Source organism: Nyctibius grandis, chromosome 13, assembly GCF_013368605.1.
Source record: "Nyctibius grandis isolate bNycGra1 chromosome 13, bNycGra1.pri, whole genome shotgun sequence".
Classification (NCBI taxonomy): Eukaryota; Metazoa; Chordata; class Aves; order Nyctibiiformes; family Nyctibiidae; genus Nyctibius; species Nyctibius grandis.
The window spans coordinates 15,591,414-15,608,628 of NC_090670.1; the positions used below are offsets into that span (position 1 = coordinate 15,591,414).

At 45.7% G+C, this 17,215-nt stretch overlaps 2 protein-coding genes across 4 annotated transcripts; one reads left to right on the plus strand and one right to left on the minus strand.

Annotated features, from left to right (window-relative positions):
- Nucleotides 1–871: 871 nt before the first annotated feature.
- On the minus strand, nt 872–5,225 carry NKAP (NFKB activating protein). Its single transcript, XM_068412086.1, has 9 exons — nt 4,966–5,225; nt 4,419–4,499; nt 3,957–4,030; nt 3,615–3,734; nt 3,106–3,151; nt 2,575–2,690; nt 2,350–2,425; nt 1,712–1,861; nt 872–1,135 (listed from the first exon to the last, which is right to left on the minus strand). The coding sequence occupies exons 1-9, from the start codon at nt 5,223–5,225 to the stop codon at nt 961–963; spliced, it is 1,098 nt and encodes a 365-aa protein (XP_068268187.1). The 3' UTR covers nt 872–960.
- A 191-nt stretch (nt 5,226–5,416) lies between these two features.
- On the plus strand, nt 5,417–16,225 carry ZBTB33 (zinc finger and BTB domain containing 33). Of its 3 annotated transcripts, none has more exons than XM_068412122.1 (2): nt 5,417–5,516; nt 11,215–16,225. In XM_068412122.1, exons 1-2 carry the CDS (start codon nt 5,489–5,491, stop codon nt 13,248–13,250), a joined length of 2,064 nt encoding a protein of 687 aa, XP_068268223.1. In that variant the 5' UTR covers nt 5,417–5,488; the 3' UTR covers nt 13,251–16,225. The 3 variants fall into 3 exon arrangements, with proteins under 3 accessions (XP_068268223.1, XP_068268224.1, XP_068268225.1); XM_068412123.1 differs by lacking the exon at nt 5,417–5,516 and adding an exon at nt 9,976–10,289; XM_068412124.1 differs by lacking the exon at nt 5,417–5,516 and adding an exon at nt 9,984–10,031.
- Nucleotides 16,226–17,215: the final 990 nt, after the last annotated feature.

Below are 17,215 nucleotides of genomic sequence, written 5' to 3' on the forward strand. Positions count from 1 at the left end.
GCCGTTGAATTAAAGACCACCACCACAGAAGCACTACCCAGAGTAGGCCTCTGAGTACACAGTTTAAAGAGAGCCATGTAATACTGCTGAACAGACTAAATTAAAATACCACAGGAGTTAAAATAAAGTTTTACTCTATAACACTTCCATAGACAAAAAAAAATTCAAATAAATTGAAAGATACATCCGTGTTACCACCTGTGTACATCCAGAGGTTCCAATCACTGCACCCCACTGCTCCGACACCTATGTATAACATAGGAGAAAAAGCAGCAAACAACTTCGTTCTTCACCACGGGCTTTGGTGGATTGAAGATCAGACCCTGCTATTAATTACTGTTACTTTATACCCCAGTTGCGATCTGCTTGCTTTAAAGTAACTGAAGCCCATCTGTATTAAATTACAAACTCATTCCTATTTACAAGTCCAGTTTGAACCACAAATCAAACTTTACTGTTTTGAGAAAAAAAAAAAATCTAAAAGACTTATGAAAAAATACCTAAGTGGACAGTCTTAGATCTTAAACAGGAACTTAGGACTTCCTTTGTTTTTCCTACTGCTACTAGCAGCTTGCTTCTGATGGCCAGTCTACTCTCATTAGTCAAAATAAACAGAAAATTGCACTTATCAGCATCAGGTAACAAAGTCCTCCCATGGAATCCTCCTGCTTGTCCAACTCAAAGTGAGCACAGAACATTGCCACCTCTATCTTCCCTGCCTGTTCCCACCTGTTCCTGCCTTGTAGCCTCTCACTTTACAGGGATTCCTTGTAGATGGTGAACAAATCATCCAAGAAAATCTGATAAAAGTAACTCTTTCTTTGATACAAGTAATCCGCTCCTGGGGCTTGGCCCTGTTGGGTGAAAGGCACTGCAGCACTTGCAGCTTTTTTCAAATCATGACTGGAACAGGTTAGCCGCTGCTTGGTAGAATCTACGGTGTACAGTTCAAATAAAGAATTATTTTTCCTCTTTGCCCTTAGTCTTTCTGTAAACCATCTCTCGAAAGCTTGCCAGGATTTTATTCTCTCGTTTCCTCCTCTCCTCCTGGTTGAAGGATGCCAGAGCTCTCTTTTCATCTGCGCTGTAGATCTGGTTCTCTTTACGCAGACGCACAGCTTCCATTCGGCGATGCCTGCAGAGGAGAACATTGTGCACATCAGCACAGGCAGAGGGATGCAATGCCCCGTCCCTGCTTCCAGCCATCAACTGGCCTGAATGCTTTGAGGGGCTTATAAATAAAGATACCTACGCTAGAGAATCCAAGCTGCACACAAACCTTCCCAGGAAGGAGTGTGGAAGAGCAAGAAACTGACTTCTAGGGCTGTCTGCTCGCAGGCAGTCAGCCAGAAGCCCCACCTACCCCCAGGGTGTCAGCTGCTGGCTCACCAAAATTTAAGTGAAATTCCTGAAGGGCCAGCACATCACCACTGCTGTCCAAACACACCACCTTTGAGCTGCCTGACACAAGCATCCCCTCATTTGAAATACAAGATAATTAGAAGTATATTGCCTGGAAAGAATTTTTGCTTTTGAGGAGAAAGCGTCCTTAAAAAAATCACCATCTATCTATAGCAATAGGGAGTCTAGTGTAGATCACTGCGAGCACACAGAGCACCTTCTCTTCCGTGCTTTCAACTAGAGCTTGGAAGCAGTCTTCCAACTGGCCAACAGAGGAAGCAGCTCTTGAAAATTTCACTGAAAACCATACCTGCTGCCACTCATGACATAACCAGAGCTTTCAAACGATGCGATCTCTTCACTGGTCAAGCCGATTTCACCTCTCCGGGGTATACGTTTTCCTGCTTTTACGTACTCTGCCATTGCTGCACCTTCACCGGGCAAGAGGGCATGTCCATAGCTTAAAAAAAAAAAACAAAACACGGTGATTTCAATCAGCCTCAAACAGAGAGAGCCTGAGCTAAACAACCAGCTTCCCTGTTCACTACTTGCTACAACTGCATTTTTAAGCACTTTATTCTTTCCCACATACTGGCCTGTTTCTTCCTTATGGCTAACACTAACAGCAACATCTGAGATTACCAGTTGAATCCATTCTGATTAAACAGTAATGAAGACACTATAATGTCACAAAACTGCAGGGCATTAGAATAGAAGTATCTTATGATTGATTTTCTAGGAATCGAGGTTAAAAAGCCTAAACCAGACTTTTCTACCTGAATTCAGGCCAGGGTAAAGGCTAGCACCACCACCACTTCTGTCTGTGAGTTTCTGGCACAGCATTTCTCTCTGATGCATGCCATACTGTTGTAACAGCCCTTTTGAACAGTAACCTTCAGGCTTGATATACTTGATTTGATCAAAGTACCGTTAGAGCTGGCTACTCACTTCAAAGGCCTGTCATCCTGAGATGCATGAGTTTTGGGAGCTTCTGGTCCAATCAAGCTATCAGCTTCTGCATGTTCTGCAACAATCAAATAATGAGGAACATTAATATTGTGCCCATGGTCCTTTGTTATCAGAACAGTTACAGAGGTCAGCAATACCAAACAAAGAATTCATGAAAAATACACAAAGAAGTTTCAATCCAAGTTTAAAGTCGGGTGAACCTACTTGATCTCTCAATCCAGAGATCCTCCCCTTGAAATGTTTCGTCATCAGAATCTTCACTACTTGAATCACTGGATTCCTTCCTGCTCCTCTTATTTTTCTTTTTCTTATACTTCTTCCTGTGATAAAGACAAAGACAGACATGCTATTTACCAAAATTTGAGAGGAAAGAAAGTGCTTGGAATCATACTCGAGTCATTAGTTTCTCAAGGCAACTTCCACCTATGGGAAGACTGGCTGGCTGCGTACAGATCGTTGTTGTTTCATAGAAAATGCCTTATGACAAAACAAGGCAATATACACACTGTTAAGCCTTTCATATAGCATTAGAAAGTGGCTCCCTACGTTTGCAGCGAGTCCTCTATGCTGCATGGCTCTGTAGATTTAAAGAAAATCCATTAAATTAAGATAATTCGACAGCCTTTATAGCCCTAATGACAAGAGTGCTCAGCCTTCCTCACCACCTGCTAGGAAAGCGGTGCTGCCCTCTAGTCAAAAGCAGGTAGAATTACATACAACAACCTGGAAACTTACCTTCTGTTCTTCTTTTTCTTCTTCTTGCTTTTCTTTTTATCTTCATCTGAAAAAAAGAAAGTACATATATTATCAAAAGAGATGATTAGCTGTAACTAAGTGTCTACTGCACTGTGAATAACTAACTGCCTCCACCAGAATGCCTTAGTACACCGCTTCCCAGACGTGATTTGCTTAGGTACCAAATAATACTGAGAAAGTATTATTAGAAAGCCACCTGCAGTATTATTCGATATGTTCTCATCTCGAGCATATCTCTGGCGTGAGACACCCAATGGATGCTAAATTCAAAACTCCTATTTCCTGAGGCCAGACTGCAAGCGCTCAAGGAAAAGGCACTGCAAACCCAGCAAGATGGTGAAATAAAAGAATACTGGATTGCTGCTGCAGCTCTGTAATTTCAGAACACTGCAGGTGTGCAACAAAAGCCAGAAGCGTCGCTCCGCATTCAGAGGAGCGAAAGGAGAGCTCTCACACCACGTACATTAGCTGAAACCCTATTTTCTTACCACTGGAGTCCTGCTCAGACTCCGACTCACTGTCGCTGTCCTCAGAATGTTTTCTGCGTTTTCTTTTGGATGCCTTCCGCTTCTTCTTCTTTCTTTTCTTCTTCTTTTTCTTTTTTTCCTCTGGAATGTTTTTAAAAGATAACATTAGAGAACAGACAAAGATCATCTAGCTCCATATGTATTTCCTGATCTTCCCAAAGCAACGCTCTCCTTTGGACTGGAGCCCACCGCACTCACTTCCACCTATCAAAGTCAGTGAACCTCTTGCAAGCAACAACAGCAGATTCTAGACGTTGGTAGCTTCCCATTTTCGAAATAAGCTGTATAAGTAAAACAAAATACCTTCTGAGCTGGAATCTGAAGAACTACTCTTAGATTTTGCCTCTTCGTCTTCTACTGGCGTATGCTCATCGGAACTAAATAAAAATAAGAGTTTGCTATTTAAAATCTGTTTTGTAGTATTGAAGATCAAAGGTACGTATGTGACCAAACACATGCTTGCAGATTTTGAGTCGATACTTGCCATAGGATAAACTATTAAACAGCTAATTTGCAGCGTGAGAACTCCTTTTAGAATGACAACACAAAGGTCACCTGATCCACAATAACTCACATCTTGCATAATTGGTATGTTGGAATTATTTGGGGGGAAAAAAGAAAAGCAATAATCTCCTTATGTCGATTCAGAAATGAACTGAATCAACGTGAATTGTGGGACTAGTGTAGGGATAAGACATTTTTGTGTATTAAACTGACACACAATATCATAAAAAACGGAAGGAAAGAAGAAAGAATATGCCTTACTCAGGGTCGGGAACCTTTGGTGACAGTCCCCAGACTTCAGGTGCCCCCAGTTCTCCAATTCTCTCTCTCTCGTTGAGTCTCCTGTAATGGAAAACACCTTCACTGAAGCCTCACGAACATTTTAACTCTGCTGTCTGTTACCATTCCTAATCACCTAAAGCAGCCACAGTAAGAAGAAAGAACCAGGACCTGGGAGGCTGGCAGCAAGCCTCCGCACACCGCAGAGGAGGGGCGGGTAACGGGTGTCAGCACCCTTCCAGCCGAGTCCCGTCCCGCCCGGGCGCCCCCGACACCCACCGCCGCCGCGGGGAAGGCCTGACGCGATGCCCGCCGCAAGGACAGGCCGAAGGGGCTGAAGGCGCCGGGCAGCGCCGCAGAACGGCGACACCAGGCCGTGAAAGGGCCGTACCCCCTCCCAGGGAACGGCAGCCCGGCCCCCTGCCCTCCCCTCCCCGGGAGCGCCGGTTCCTCCGAGCGGAGGGAAGGAACGGGCCCGACAGGCCCTACGGAAAGGCCCGGGCGGCGGCAGCCCGGGGCTGGCGCTCGCCTCTGCCGCAGGATCTCCTCCTTCTCCTTCTCGTAGTACTCGGGCCAGGCCTTGCCGTGGTGGTGGCCGTGGTGCGCGGCGGAGCGCGGCCCGCCGGGGGTGCGCTCGCGGGAGCGGGACCAGCTGCGGCTCCGCCGGTGGCTCGGACGCTTCAGGCCGTTGCGCTCGCGGGACCGGGACCGGGACCGGGACCGCGACCGGCGGCCGCGGCGCTCGGGGCTGGCGGCCGGCGGGCTGCGTGACCGGGACGCCGGCGCCATGGCGGCCGCGGCGGATGAGCCGCTTCCGGGTGGGGCGCGGCTTCCGGCGCGCTCCCAGCCGCGCGGGGCGGGCGGCGGCGGCGGGGCGGAAGCGGGGCGGAAGCGGGGCGGCCCCGCCCGCGGGGCGCACCGCCCCACCCGCCCGGCCGGCAACACGGCGCCGCGGCGGCGGCGTTCCCAGCGGCGCCTCCCTTTGTGCTGCCGGCGGCGGGCCAGACCCCGCGGCGGCCGGGCCGGGTCCCCGCGAGCGGCCGCCCGGCAGCATGGACGTGCGGGCAGCGGCGGTGCCAGGTAAGGCGGCGCGGGCGGCGGCGGGGGGCTGCAGCCCGGGGGAGGGGGGGGGCGGGCAGCGGCGGGCGGCGGCGCGGGCCCGTCCCCGCCCCGCGGGCACCGGCAGGGAGCCGGGCGCGGGGCCGCGGCCGGGAGCTGTCCAGGGCGCCCGGGAGCAGCACTGCCCGGCGGACAGCTCACGGCCGGGCCCGGCCCCTCCGCCGGGGGCATGGCGGGGAGTCCCCGGTACTCGCCGTTCCCCGGAGCCCGCGGGGCTGGGGGCGCCGCGGCTCCCTCTTCCCCGGACACCGGGGGCCCGGCGCCGCCCGGCACCTTCACGGCTGATTTTTGACAATTAAAAACCCCGGCACCTCCCCGAGCGGCCTGTCGTGGCTCTGGGCGCCCGTCTCGGTGGCAGCGCGTAAGGAGCTCTGAAACAGCAGCGATTTGGGGAGAAAATGGTACAAATTCTGTATTCCGGTAGGACGCTCGCTGTCCTCCTTCTGTGAGCGCCCTTGCCCCTGGGGGTGCCAGGCCTGAGCACCCTGCAGCGGTGCTTTCTTAAAAAAACCTTGCTGGGCCCCTGTGAGCTCGGCACAAACAGGGCGTCTCAGACGGCTGGTTTATGCTGTCTAGAAAAGATATCTGAGTATGTCACTCTCTTTTTCACAAATGAAACGCTATTTCATCCCAAACTTATCATAAGCAGCATAAAAAAAATCTGTAAGAAGGAGGAAGGCCATTGAAATGGTGTATTATCTTGCGCGCACGTAACCATATGCGGAACGGGGACGGAAAAGATGTTACCAGAGGCTTGTGTATGCGTACGGTGTTACCGTGTCCTGTGTCTGTCCGAGGACAGCCTGGTGTCTCCCTGCTGTGGGGCTTTGTGAATATTTTGAGTATCAGGGAGTACTGCTTGCCTAATTAAGTTAGATAAGGCTATCTTTTAAAAGGCTGTTGTTTTGATCGGCAGTAGGGTCATTTGAATGAGACAGCTGGGAGTCTGCAGTGGCTGTATTTTTGCCAGCTGAAGCCGTACTGCATGAATTAAGGCTCAGTGACTTTGTCTCAGGAAGAACCTGAAACCTAGAGTGATCCTGAGATCAGCCCCTGTCCACGCTCTCCTCACAGGCTGCCTGAGTGTGTTTACCCTTGTGGTAAACCAGATGTCCCCAGGAAGGCCACGCTGCTCTGTGCTCCCAGCACTGGTTACAGGAGGTCACTCCACCAGCCCATGAGAGAGATGGAAGCTGCTGGGCCAGACATGTAACGTAGGCACCTGTCCACGTGGCAAGTAAATGCACCCCTGAGGCCTCCATGAAGGCACATGGCCCTCCCTAGCTTCTCCCCTGGGATCCCCCACAGCCGGGGCTCAGGGCTGCCCCAGAAAACGGGTGGAAGACCCCGAAACATTGCTGGCAGCAGCGTGGTGTGCACAGGAGCCGGGGTGGCAGGGAGGCGGGTGGCCAGCGGGGTTCAGGGGCACGGAGCACTGCGGCGCTCGGCACAGCTGGCTACCAGCCTTCGCTTGTGCTGGGGCAGCTCTCATGATAAGGCCACTCACATCTGCCCCCAAGGGTCTGTCTGGGCAAAATGGTGACTAAAACATCTCTCTCAGGAGCACTCTGCACCTCTGCTACTTAATACTGTAAAGTGATTTGAAGTATTTTTATGCACAGGTTATACAACGCACATCTATACAGTATGTAACAGCATCTACGATGACTACTAATGTCAATAAAAAATATCATGGGACTTTAAATTCAGTTATATGAGGCTTTATATAATGGGATTGACAGGAAAAATACTCTCTGAAAATTCCTTCAAGCACAAATGGTGGAAATTAATATTTTAGAGTCCTTCAGAAGCAGTGGTTATATATTTGAAATTCCACAGTGGAATAATATTTCTGTCCCTAAAAGTAGTCTTAGCTAGGATAACTACTGAATTTTTATTTTGCTGAAGGCCCTAAGGGGAAATTCACTGTCCTGTTTATCGAATTTAATTTATCTTAATGCAAAATACATTTTTCATGACAGAGAACGCTTCTTTGTCTCTCAGATTTGTCAAGTCTTTGAAAGAATTTTCTGTTCCCACAAACTGTGTTTTTAAAAAAGAAGAGAGCTCTTCACATGGCTTAACTGAAAACTTGTTACTGAACTGCATATTTTTTTTGTCTTCTCACAAAAGCCTACACATCACTTCTTTAAATTTGTACTTCACATTTTCAAAGCCTCCACCTCAGAGTTTTTTTGGATCATTTCTATGCATCAAAATAAAAGTTGCTATTGTGTCTCATCTATTTTTTCGGTTCCAAGAACACCACGTTTAATTCTATGTTCTAGATGTTTCTTGTCAATATCTTAGATAAAATGATTCTTTGAATTTGTCATTATATAAGTTTTTATGTGAGTCAAATCACCAAACACTTTCTAGGCTTATCTAAAAATAAAAGAGGACAAAAAAATTTCCCAAAATATTAACATTGAAATTCTACATTCAGGTGCAGGAGGACTGAGTGGCAGCTTCAGTAAAATTTTTTAAGCTGGTCAGAGCATTAGCTCTGCCCTGACCATGGCAAGGTGACAGCCGGGTTCAGATTTTATATCTGATACAAGAAGTTGCTGTAGAGAGAAGCTTCTACAAAAAGATAAAAGTCAAGGAGATGGTGCAACTCTCACAGCTCTTTTAAATTAGCCAGCATTTCTGTGCCTAAGGGTAAGCAGTTCAAACCTGATTTTTGAGAACTGATGCTGCCTCAGGAGCAGGGCTCCTTCCTAATCAATGCTCATCTTTATCTGTAAATTTTCCTGTTGGTTATTTAGAAATAAGATAGGCAATGAAGAGAAGAAAACTCCTTTAATCCGAAGAATGAAAGGCTAAGAAATGGTTTAATTTGGACCATCAGACATTTCTGAAGGAGAAAAAAGAACACTGGATTATACCTTAAGAATTAAAACAATTTTAGTATTATTTTCATTTAATATAACCTCCTGTGTAGAAATGACTAAGAACCTATATCAAAGGAGAAAACTTAATTGAAGAGTTATATGAGGAAGAAAAGCCTACCTTTTCCCTTGATTATTCTTTTCTTTTATTTATTCTTCTTCACTCAGCTCTCTGGAAAAAACTATAAATAAAGAGAAATTGGCTTTGTAACATTTCAAATCTGAAGGCTTGCTTCAAAAACTTCTGCTACTAGCTATACAAATGCAGGGAGCATGGCAGGTGATTTTCTCGCTGGAAGGGCTCATAAACCTAGGCAGGACCATTTAATTGCTGATATATGCCGTGAGGGATTGCAGTCATTTGTGCCAGTGACTGTGGCCTGTTAATGTTTTTGGTCGAACTTCATCGAAGGACATTTGTCCTTGGCAAAGTTTTTGAATCTTAAGAAAAATCAAGAACCCCTGTGGTTCAAGTCCAAAAAAATCCATAGGAAAAGGAACAGATCAGTAACTGAAGATGAAAAATCTCTCTTATGATCTTGGTGCTCTTCAAGCATTCATCAACAGTGACAGTTTCCAAGAGATCGCATTGTGGATTTATCACTTTGATGACCACATGTCGAATGTGCCGAGAGCCACATTTTTGTCAAAGGACTTGCGCCTGCACAGCTCCTAGCAGAGTCCAACACGTGTCACTGTGGTGCAAAGAATACAAAATAAATGATCCTGCAGCGCGAGCCTGGGTGTTCAGGTTTAGGAGATTTCCTCGCTGCTGGGCGGAGGTGCCAGCTGCGTCAGCGGTTGGCAGAGCAGCGTCAGCCTGGTCTCTGCCCCTGGGAAGGAAATGAGCCGCAGCGGGAGATAACCTGCTGCCATCACGTCTCCACAGCCTTATCCAACACGGCCAGACGTAAGGCAGGTGTTGGGGGGCTTACTGCGGGCTTCGCCTGGGGCGAGGAGAGCGGGATAGCTGGGAGCCAGGCAGGAATCGTCAAGGCCGAAGCGAGGCCCCGTGTGCTCGGCCCTCGGCTGCCCAAGGCCTCCGGTGGCGCAGGGCCGGGGACCGGCGAGGTGCCGAGTTCTCTCCCGCCAGTGGCCAGCACACGCGCCCTTGGGGCCTGTAACCGGCCTCGGGTGCACCTGAAGGGGCGGGAGACGGCGCGGGGGGGGCCGGCCGCCCGGGCGGTGCGGCCCCAGGCGGCGTCCGGGCGCTCCTGGGAGCCGCCAACCACCTCAGCCCGCTGCGCCGCGGCCGAGGGGCTCCCGGCGCTCCGCAGGCGCTCGGCAGGAGGCCGGGCCGGGGCAGCCCGCGGCGGGCACGGCCCAGCACGGCCCGGCCTGAGGCCCCGCTTGAAGCGGCGGGAGGAGCGCCCCGCCCTCCGGCCCCGAGCGTGCCCGGAGGTTGCCGAGGCCGTTCGGTCGGGAGCCGAAGGGTGACGAGCGCGCTCGGGCGGAGCGCGGCGGCCCGCAGGGGAGGGCAGCGCGGCGCAGCGTCCCCTGGCGGGCGCGCAGCGGGGGCGGCGCCCGAGCCCGAGCAGCGGCGGGGAAGGGGAGAGGGCGGCGGGTGCTGGCGGCCGGAGCGCAGGTAACGCGAGCCCTCGCCTCCCTCCGCCGCGCCGCGGGCTGCCTTCCTTCCCCCGCCGCCGGTGAGGGCCGGCTCCGCTCGCCTCGCCTCGAGCAGGAAGCGGTGGCGGCGGGCACGGCCTGGCCGCGCGGAGGCGGCGGAGGGGCCGCCCGTGAGCTCCGGCTGCCGCCGCCGCCCGGGCCCACCCGCGAAACACCCCCCGCGACGGCTCCCTCCCCGCGGCGGCGGCGTCTCCGGCTCGAAACGCTCGTTTGCATGGTAAACTTCCCCGGGGGCTGCGGGGAGGGCCGGGCGCTGGCCTGGGCGGGAGCGCGGTGTGCCGAGCCGCGGCCGCCGTGCCGCGACCGTAACCCGCCGGCGGAGCGGGGCGGCGGGCGCTCGGCGCCGGGCGGGTCTCGGCCTCTGCGGCTCATCCCAGGCGTACGAAAAGAAAGTTTTACGAGTAAAATGAAGGACTTGCAGCCTTTAACTCGCTGTTCGTATATTTTGATGTTTTTTGGGGTTTTTTTTGCATCTTGTTGGGGGGCCTGGAATCGGAAGGGCCGATAGATGGATTAGTTTGACTCTACAGATATTTTTTGTTCCTGTGCTGCTTCAGCCTCTCGCTTTGAAACAGAAAACAACCTTGCAAATATATGAGGAGGGTAAAAAAAACAAAAAAGTTTCTTTTCGTGGGCAAGGAAGTGAAGTATCAGTAGCGTTTTCATTAACCTGAGTTGACTGGTAACACACGGATGCACAGATTTTGTTGTCTGGCCCATAAATAACCTGGATGTTATCGGGCTTTCTCATAACAATTTACAGAATATTTTCACAATTAAAAATAAATCTCTAATAACGTTTAAAGCCTTTTGAAGGACCCAAAGCTTGCATCTTCCTGATTTTTCAAATTTACCTTATTTGCTGTTGAATCAGAATAATAAGAAATAAGTTATTTCTCTGTTCCTCACCCTGTAAGAACAGACGATATATTCAGAATTACACATATCTTGTGTGGAAGGTAAAGGGACAAATAACAAGAAACAAATTTGCGGAGTGCTATAGCATATAAGCTTACGAATAGTATCTCAGATTTGTTTTTTCAAAAGAAGGAATAAACACTAAATGTGGGAATGTTGTCATGCAGTTAAAACCGTAAATCTGTATTTTTACTAATTTGATGCCTTTTACTTTCTCTTTGTAGGAATGGAGGGGAAAAAACTGATTTCTGCAACAGACACGCAGTATTCTAATGTGCTCCTTCAGTCTTTGAATGAACAACGTGGCCATGGACTTTTTTGTGATGTTACTGTCATTGTGGAGGACCGGAAATTTCGAGCTCACAGAAACATCCTTTCGGCCTCAAGCACATATTTTCACCAGCTTTTCTCAGTGGCTGGGCAAGTGGTTGAACTGAGCTTTGTAAGAGCAGAAATTTTTGCAGAAATTCTTAACTATATTTATAGTTCCAAAATAATCAGCATTCGATCCGACTTACTTGATGAACTGATTAAATCAGGGCAACAGCTGGGTGTTAAATTCATAGCTGATCTGGGCATACCTCCATCTGAAGGAAAAAACGTGCCAAGCGGGGTCAAAGATGGTGCTTCAGAACCTTCAACTTCAAGCCCAGGTCAAAAGGATGCTGAAACGCAAGTACCTGTAATAAGGCCAGAGAGTCAAGAGGTAACGGATGGAATGCCGGTTATAACACAATCATTCTCCTTACATGGCATAGAATATGCGACTACAAAAATTACAGTGAGTGATTCAGATGATGATGATGATGTAATTTTTTGCTCTGAGATTGTTCCTCCAAAAGAATGTACTAAAGATACAAATGCTGCAACTCAGAACCAGCCTTGCCCAAGTCCAGCTGGAGTTTCTGACCAAAAATGTGGCAGTGGTGGCTCTCCCCATTTGACGAGCACCACAGCAGCTCAAAAACTCACCTCGTCTGCCAGTCAGCTAAGCCCAAACCAAACCCAATCGAGTGCCGAATCACTTGTTTCTGCAACGCCGCAGCATTTGACTCCTAATATCATTGTGCTAAACAAACCTCTACTTAACTCGTCGCTCAGTGTCAGCTCCTCACATCAAACCCATGTGACCCCTACGATTAATTTAGTTGAGGAGAACCAGCAGACATCTAATAATGGCTCCTTAACTGAAGTGGAAACAACTGCTGTTGATGATGAAGAGGTGGTTGAAGATGATGTCGATATCATTAGCTCTTCTAGTCCTGGTTCAGTCAGCAGTAGCTCTTTGGTTCAGCAACCTTCCGTACCCAAGGCAGCAACTACTGAAGGATCAGGTGTACAGAAAAAACAGGTTGTTACATGTTCACAAGAGCCATTTTCTAAACCTGGAGAATTTAAAATAAAAATCTCAGATGTCCTTACTGGAAACAACAAGGAATTCAGTTCAGGTATAGCATCAAAGAATGTGGCAGAAGGGCAGAAAATCATAACATTAGATACAGCAACTGAAATAGAAGGCCTGTCCACAGGCTGTAAGGTTTATGCAAATATCGGCGAGGATACGTACGACATAGTCATTCCTGTAAAGGGTGACTCCGAGGAAGGTGAAGCCAAGGTTGATGAAACTCCTAGAACATCTGGTGATGATTCTTCAAACAGGAAACGCATGAAAGTAAAGCACGATGACCATTACGAGCTCATAGTGGATGGAAGAGTCTACTACATTTGTATTGTGTGTAAGAGATCATATGCATGTCTGACGAGTTTACGGAGACATTTTAATGTTCATTCCTGGGAGAAGAAGTATCCGTGTCGCTATTGTGACAAAGTTTTCCCTCTTGCAGAATACCGTACAAAGCATGAAATTCACCACACTGGTGAGCGAAGGTACCAGTGCTTGACATGTGGCAAATCTTTCATCAACTACCAAATTATGGCCTCCCACATAAGATCAGTTCATAGCCAAGACCCTTCTGGAGATACCAAGCTTTATCGGTTGCACCCTTGCAGGTCTCTGCAGATCAGACAGTATGCATACATTTCTGATCGCTCCAGCAGTATACCAGTAATAAACGAGGGTGGAATTGTTTATCGTGTTGGCACAGGGAAGGATGGCACTGAAGAAACAACATCTAACCCTCCAGCCAAACAGATTACCTGGGATGACATTTTCATTCCACAGGGAAATGAAGCAATTTTTAAACAAAATCCATCAGAGGGAAGTACTGAATTTGAGTTTATAATACCGGAATCTTACTGAAACACATTAAATAATGGGAAAAGGATTCAGTGCAGAAATATTGCAGCTGTTTTAAATGAACTGTTAAAACCGTGGTAAAATAAAATGTTGAAGTGGAAACAAGTTAATCTGTTCTACCAAGTCATCAAATGGTAGCACTTAGACGGATCATTAGTAGCTGCAAGTGATTTGTGGAAGCGATTTATCTGAAAGTTTATTTGAATAGAGAATTAAGATGTTTCCAAGGAGCTGGCAGTGTTTTCTGATATGTTAATTTTGATTGAAATGTGGGGATTTGTAGCTTGAAAAGGTACAATTTCTTCTAAAGAGCTAGAAATCTTTCTTCTAAAATGATTGAGATATTTCCTGTACCCATACTTACTGTGTAAACCCTTTCTTTCATGTTAGCACTTCAATGCTGAATTCTGTTTAGACGTTAATCATGAAAACAGTAAGATTTTTCATTGTAGTCTCTTGAACATGGAACCGTTTTAAAAAAAAATCCCACAACTCCTATTTATTTTTGTGAACAATGCATTACTGCAAGGGTCCAAAATAACTGATCCAGTAGCTCGGAGTAGTGTATTTTTGAACTAGCATCTTAGTTCTGCTTTTATAAGCACTATGAATCACTTATCTTCATGCAAATAGTCTCACCAACAAGAGATACTCAGTTAGGGCTAACTTGAACAAACTTTATTTATACCTGGCTGTATGGTGAGCAGAGTATTCAGTGTCTGGACCATTGTATTTTACTCTTTTTGCAATGGGAAAAAAAAACAAACCCACAAAGCTCAACAGTGAAGAAGCTTAGAGCACTTGGGAAGGAGATAATTTTGCCTTTTCAAAGCTTGAGGAATAATGTTAGATTTTCTTACTACTGGAAAAGATGCCTGTAGTTAGTTTGGAATAAAGTGCTGCTCCTTTTTTGCTCTTTAAGAAGAAGGGCGTCAGTCTGGTATTTTTAAAAACGTAATACTTATGATAAAAGTAATACTACTTTTTTTTTTTAGCTGAAGGCTTTGAAATTTACTTAAAACTATGAAATTATCGATGTGCTGTATCGTTTTAGCACCGAGATTGCTGAGGATCTTGTATGTCTATTTGGCTAGATATTTTAAGTGAAACAGGGATTTGGGTTTTTTTCCCCCCATTTTTAAGGTGTGGAAGCATGAGACTAAACCAACAATCAAAAATACTCCATCCACCATAATCCAAAGTATCATTTCTCTGCAGTTGTTTACTTGTCATCTATTTTCAGTTTTGGGTTTATTATATTGTCCTTTTTTTTTTCTCCCTACAATTGGTACATGTTTAAGCACTTAGAAGATAAATTAGATGTCCAACTTGAACAGGAAACAGTTTTTTTTGAGAAAAACAAACAGCTGTTTACTGGAGTCATAGTTTAGCATTTCAGGTTTAGTGACTTGTTGAATTTTTGTAAATCGTGATATGAAAACTGCTCAAGTTCTAGAGGTGACTGAGAAAGATTGTCGTGCGTAGTACTAGTTAGTTATCGGAACCTTTCATCGCTTAAATTACAGTTAAAGGTTTTTCTTTTCTTTTTCATGTTTTAAGTAATCATGATCCTATGACCTTCAAGATTAAGGGTTTAGACATCTAGTGCTCTAGACAGAAAGACACTTAAATGGTAAATGGTTCAAATACAACTTGAGCTATGAAAAAGGGTACCAGAAATTTGTATGAGTAACGATCGGAGAAAGAGGAGGATTTGTTTACCTTATGCATGTAATGCTCAGCATCTGTGTTTTGCAGGCCAAGAACATGATTATTTCCACATCATATTGCAGACCCCTTTGAACATAATGGGGTATGCTTTCAAATGTTACAGGTTGGATGTTATCCGAGATGGCATTTCAGCAGTCAAACATGATCCTCACAAGACATAAGTATTGGTTGCCTGCATTAGCACAGGTAGCTCAGCACGCAGCCAGCTACGCCAATATTGAGACTTCCTGAACTTTTTGACAAAAAAAACCCCAATGTTATTTTTGTTACTGATGTAAGACATCTGGAACTAAGCATACATTGCAAAGTGTACATTCAGTAATAATTAAATGTAATGGCTATCAATATTTGCTGCTCATATATTTAAAACCTTAAATTAAACTGTGCCTACTAAAGGTCTCTTTTTGGAGGAAAACTGGAAAATTAGGGCTTTGTAACTATTTTTGCTAGAAGACTCGTGCTTGCATGTGTCTCAGGGTCTTCAGTTTTCCTTGGAAGTGATTTTTGATATCCAAAGTCCAGAGGTCATGTAAAGCATTTTTTTAATTTCACTTCCAGTATTTATTGGTTTGGAAACATGTTAAATCCATTCTTTTAAAACTTTTTATGGGGCCATGAGCTTTTATATTTAGATTTCTGGGTATTGCACTTATATTTGTTTTTTTGTTTGTTTTTGTAAACACTTAGCTTCCAGCTTAACTTAATGAAAAAACCATATGTAAATATTAAGAAATTGGCTTTGGGGTAATGGAAGAAAAAGACTGACTCTGAAAAAGCATTTATATAAAAAAAATTTAAAAATTTCAACAGAGTATGGTAGCAAACCTTACAGTCATTTATATGCATATAAAAACATTAACAGATCTGCTGCAAAATATGATAATGGTGGCTGCATCCTCACTGTATGGTTTCTTTGGGGATTCATACCATAGCATTCCAGTATGTGAATTAAACAAATATGGAGATAACAATTGACTGCTTATTTATTTTGTACTGTTAAGGCATGCAGCTTATAAAAAGATGCAGAAGCTGACGACTATATACACTGAACATTGAGCTCTATAGCTATTGCCTAGGAACTGTTCCATGTGAAGCATTTATCATTTTTGCCAGATCTGTAATGTATATAGTTGTACAGTCTTTCCTTAACATACTTTTTAAAGTTGTGTTCTACTTTTCATTAATCAAGACTTGATTATTAGTTCTTAGAGCTTTCTATGGCAAAAATAAAAAAGTTTAATTCTAAAGATGGGTGTAGCATGTTTCTTTTTAATGACAACTCCACTTCTACAGTCTAACATGTTAGATTACTAACAGTTTGTAGCTTCCTTTCCCAGGTCTTGGGAATAGTAGGGAACTCCCTGGTTAGTGGGGGGGTTGTTTTTATTTGGGGCTTAGGTTTTTAGGTGGGTTTTGTGGGTGGTTTTTTTTTTGGTTGAGCACTTTCCAGGAAAGGAAATTAGCTGAAAAAAAGACTCCACTGTGTGTTGTGAGCTGAATGTTGTGATATACTCTTAATCTCAGAATAGGCAGAGCTGCTGTGGAACAGTCTGTCCAACCGCTACAGTCATTGCAAATGAGCTAGAAATCAAGAAAAACATACATAGTGACCAGGGCAATGCGTTTCAGCTAACTCATGGTTAGTGCTCCTCTTCTTACCAGGTTGCTGACTAGTTATGATTTGGAAGAGATAGATTGTTGGTTAACTGTGGCTACACACTTTATGTAGACTTCTTATTACAGGTAAATAATGCAACTTAATAAGGAACATATCAAATGATGTTTTAGATGCCTTTATCTCATTGGCATAGGGCTTCCACCTACTTCTGCTAACGTCAAAGAGCAGCTGACATCATCAGGACAGAATTAGGCCCAAAGTAATATAGTAAACATAAAAGTAAGTAAAGGAGACACTGACACTGCGCTGGCTGGATTATTCACCTCTGTGTTAAGCAAAAAATCAGCAGTAGTGACTTTACAGTGATTGAAGTTAGTGTACCCTGTTATGTGGGTAGAACTGCAGAATTATGAAGTGTGGGACAGGTGGGGCTTTTAAAAACAGAAGTTAAAAAAAGGTGTCTCTGGCTAATCCTGGTAGAAACACCAGTTTCCAATATAGCAAATACAGGTTTTTGTTTTTGTTTTTTTTGGTTTTATGGGTTTTATTTGTTTTTGTTTTTTTGTTTTGTTTTTTAAACGCACGATGCTATTATACCGGAATGCCTCAACTAACATTA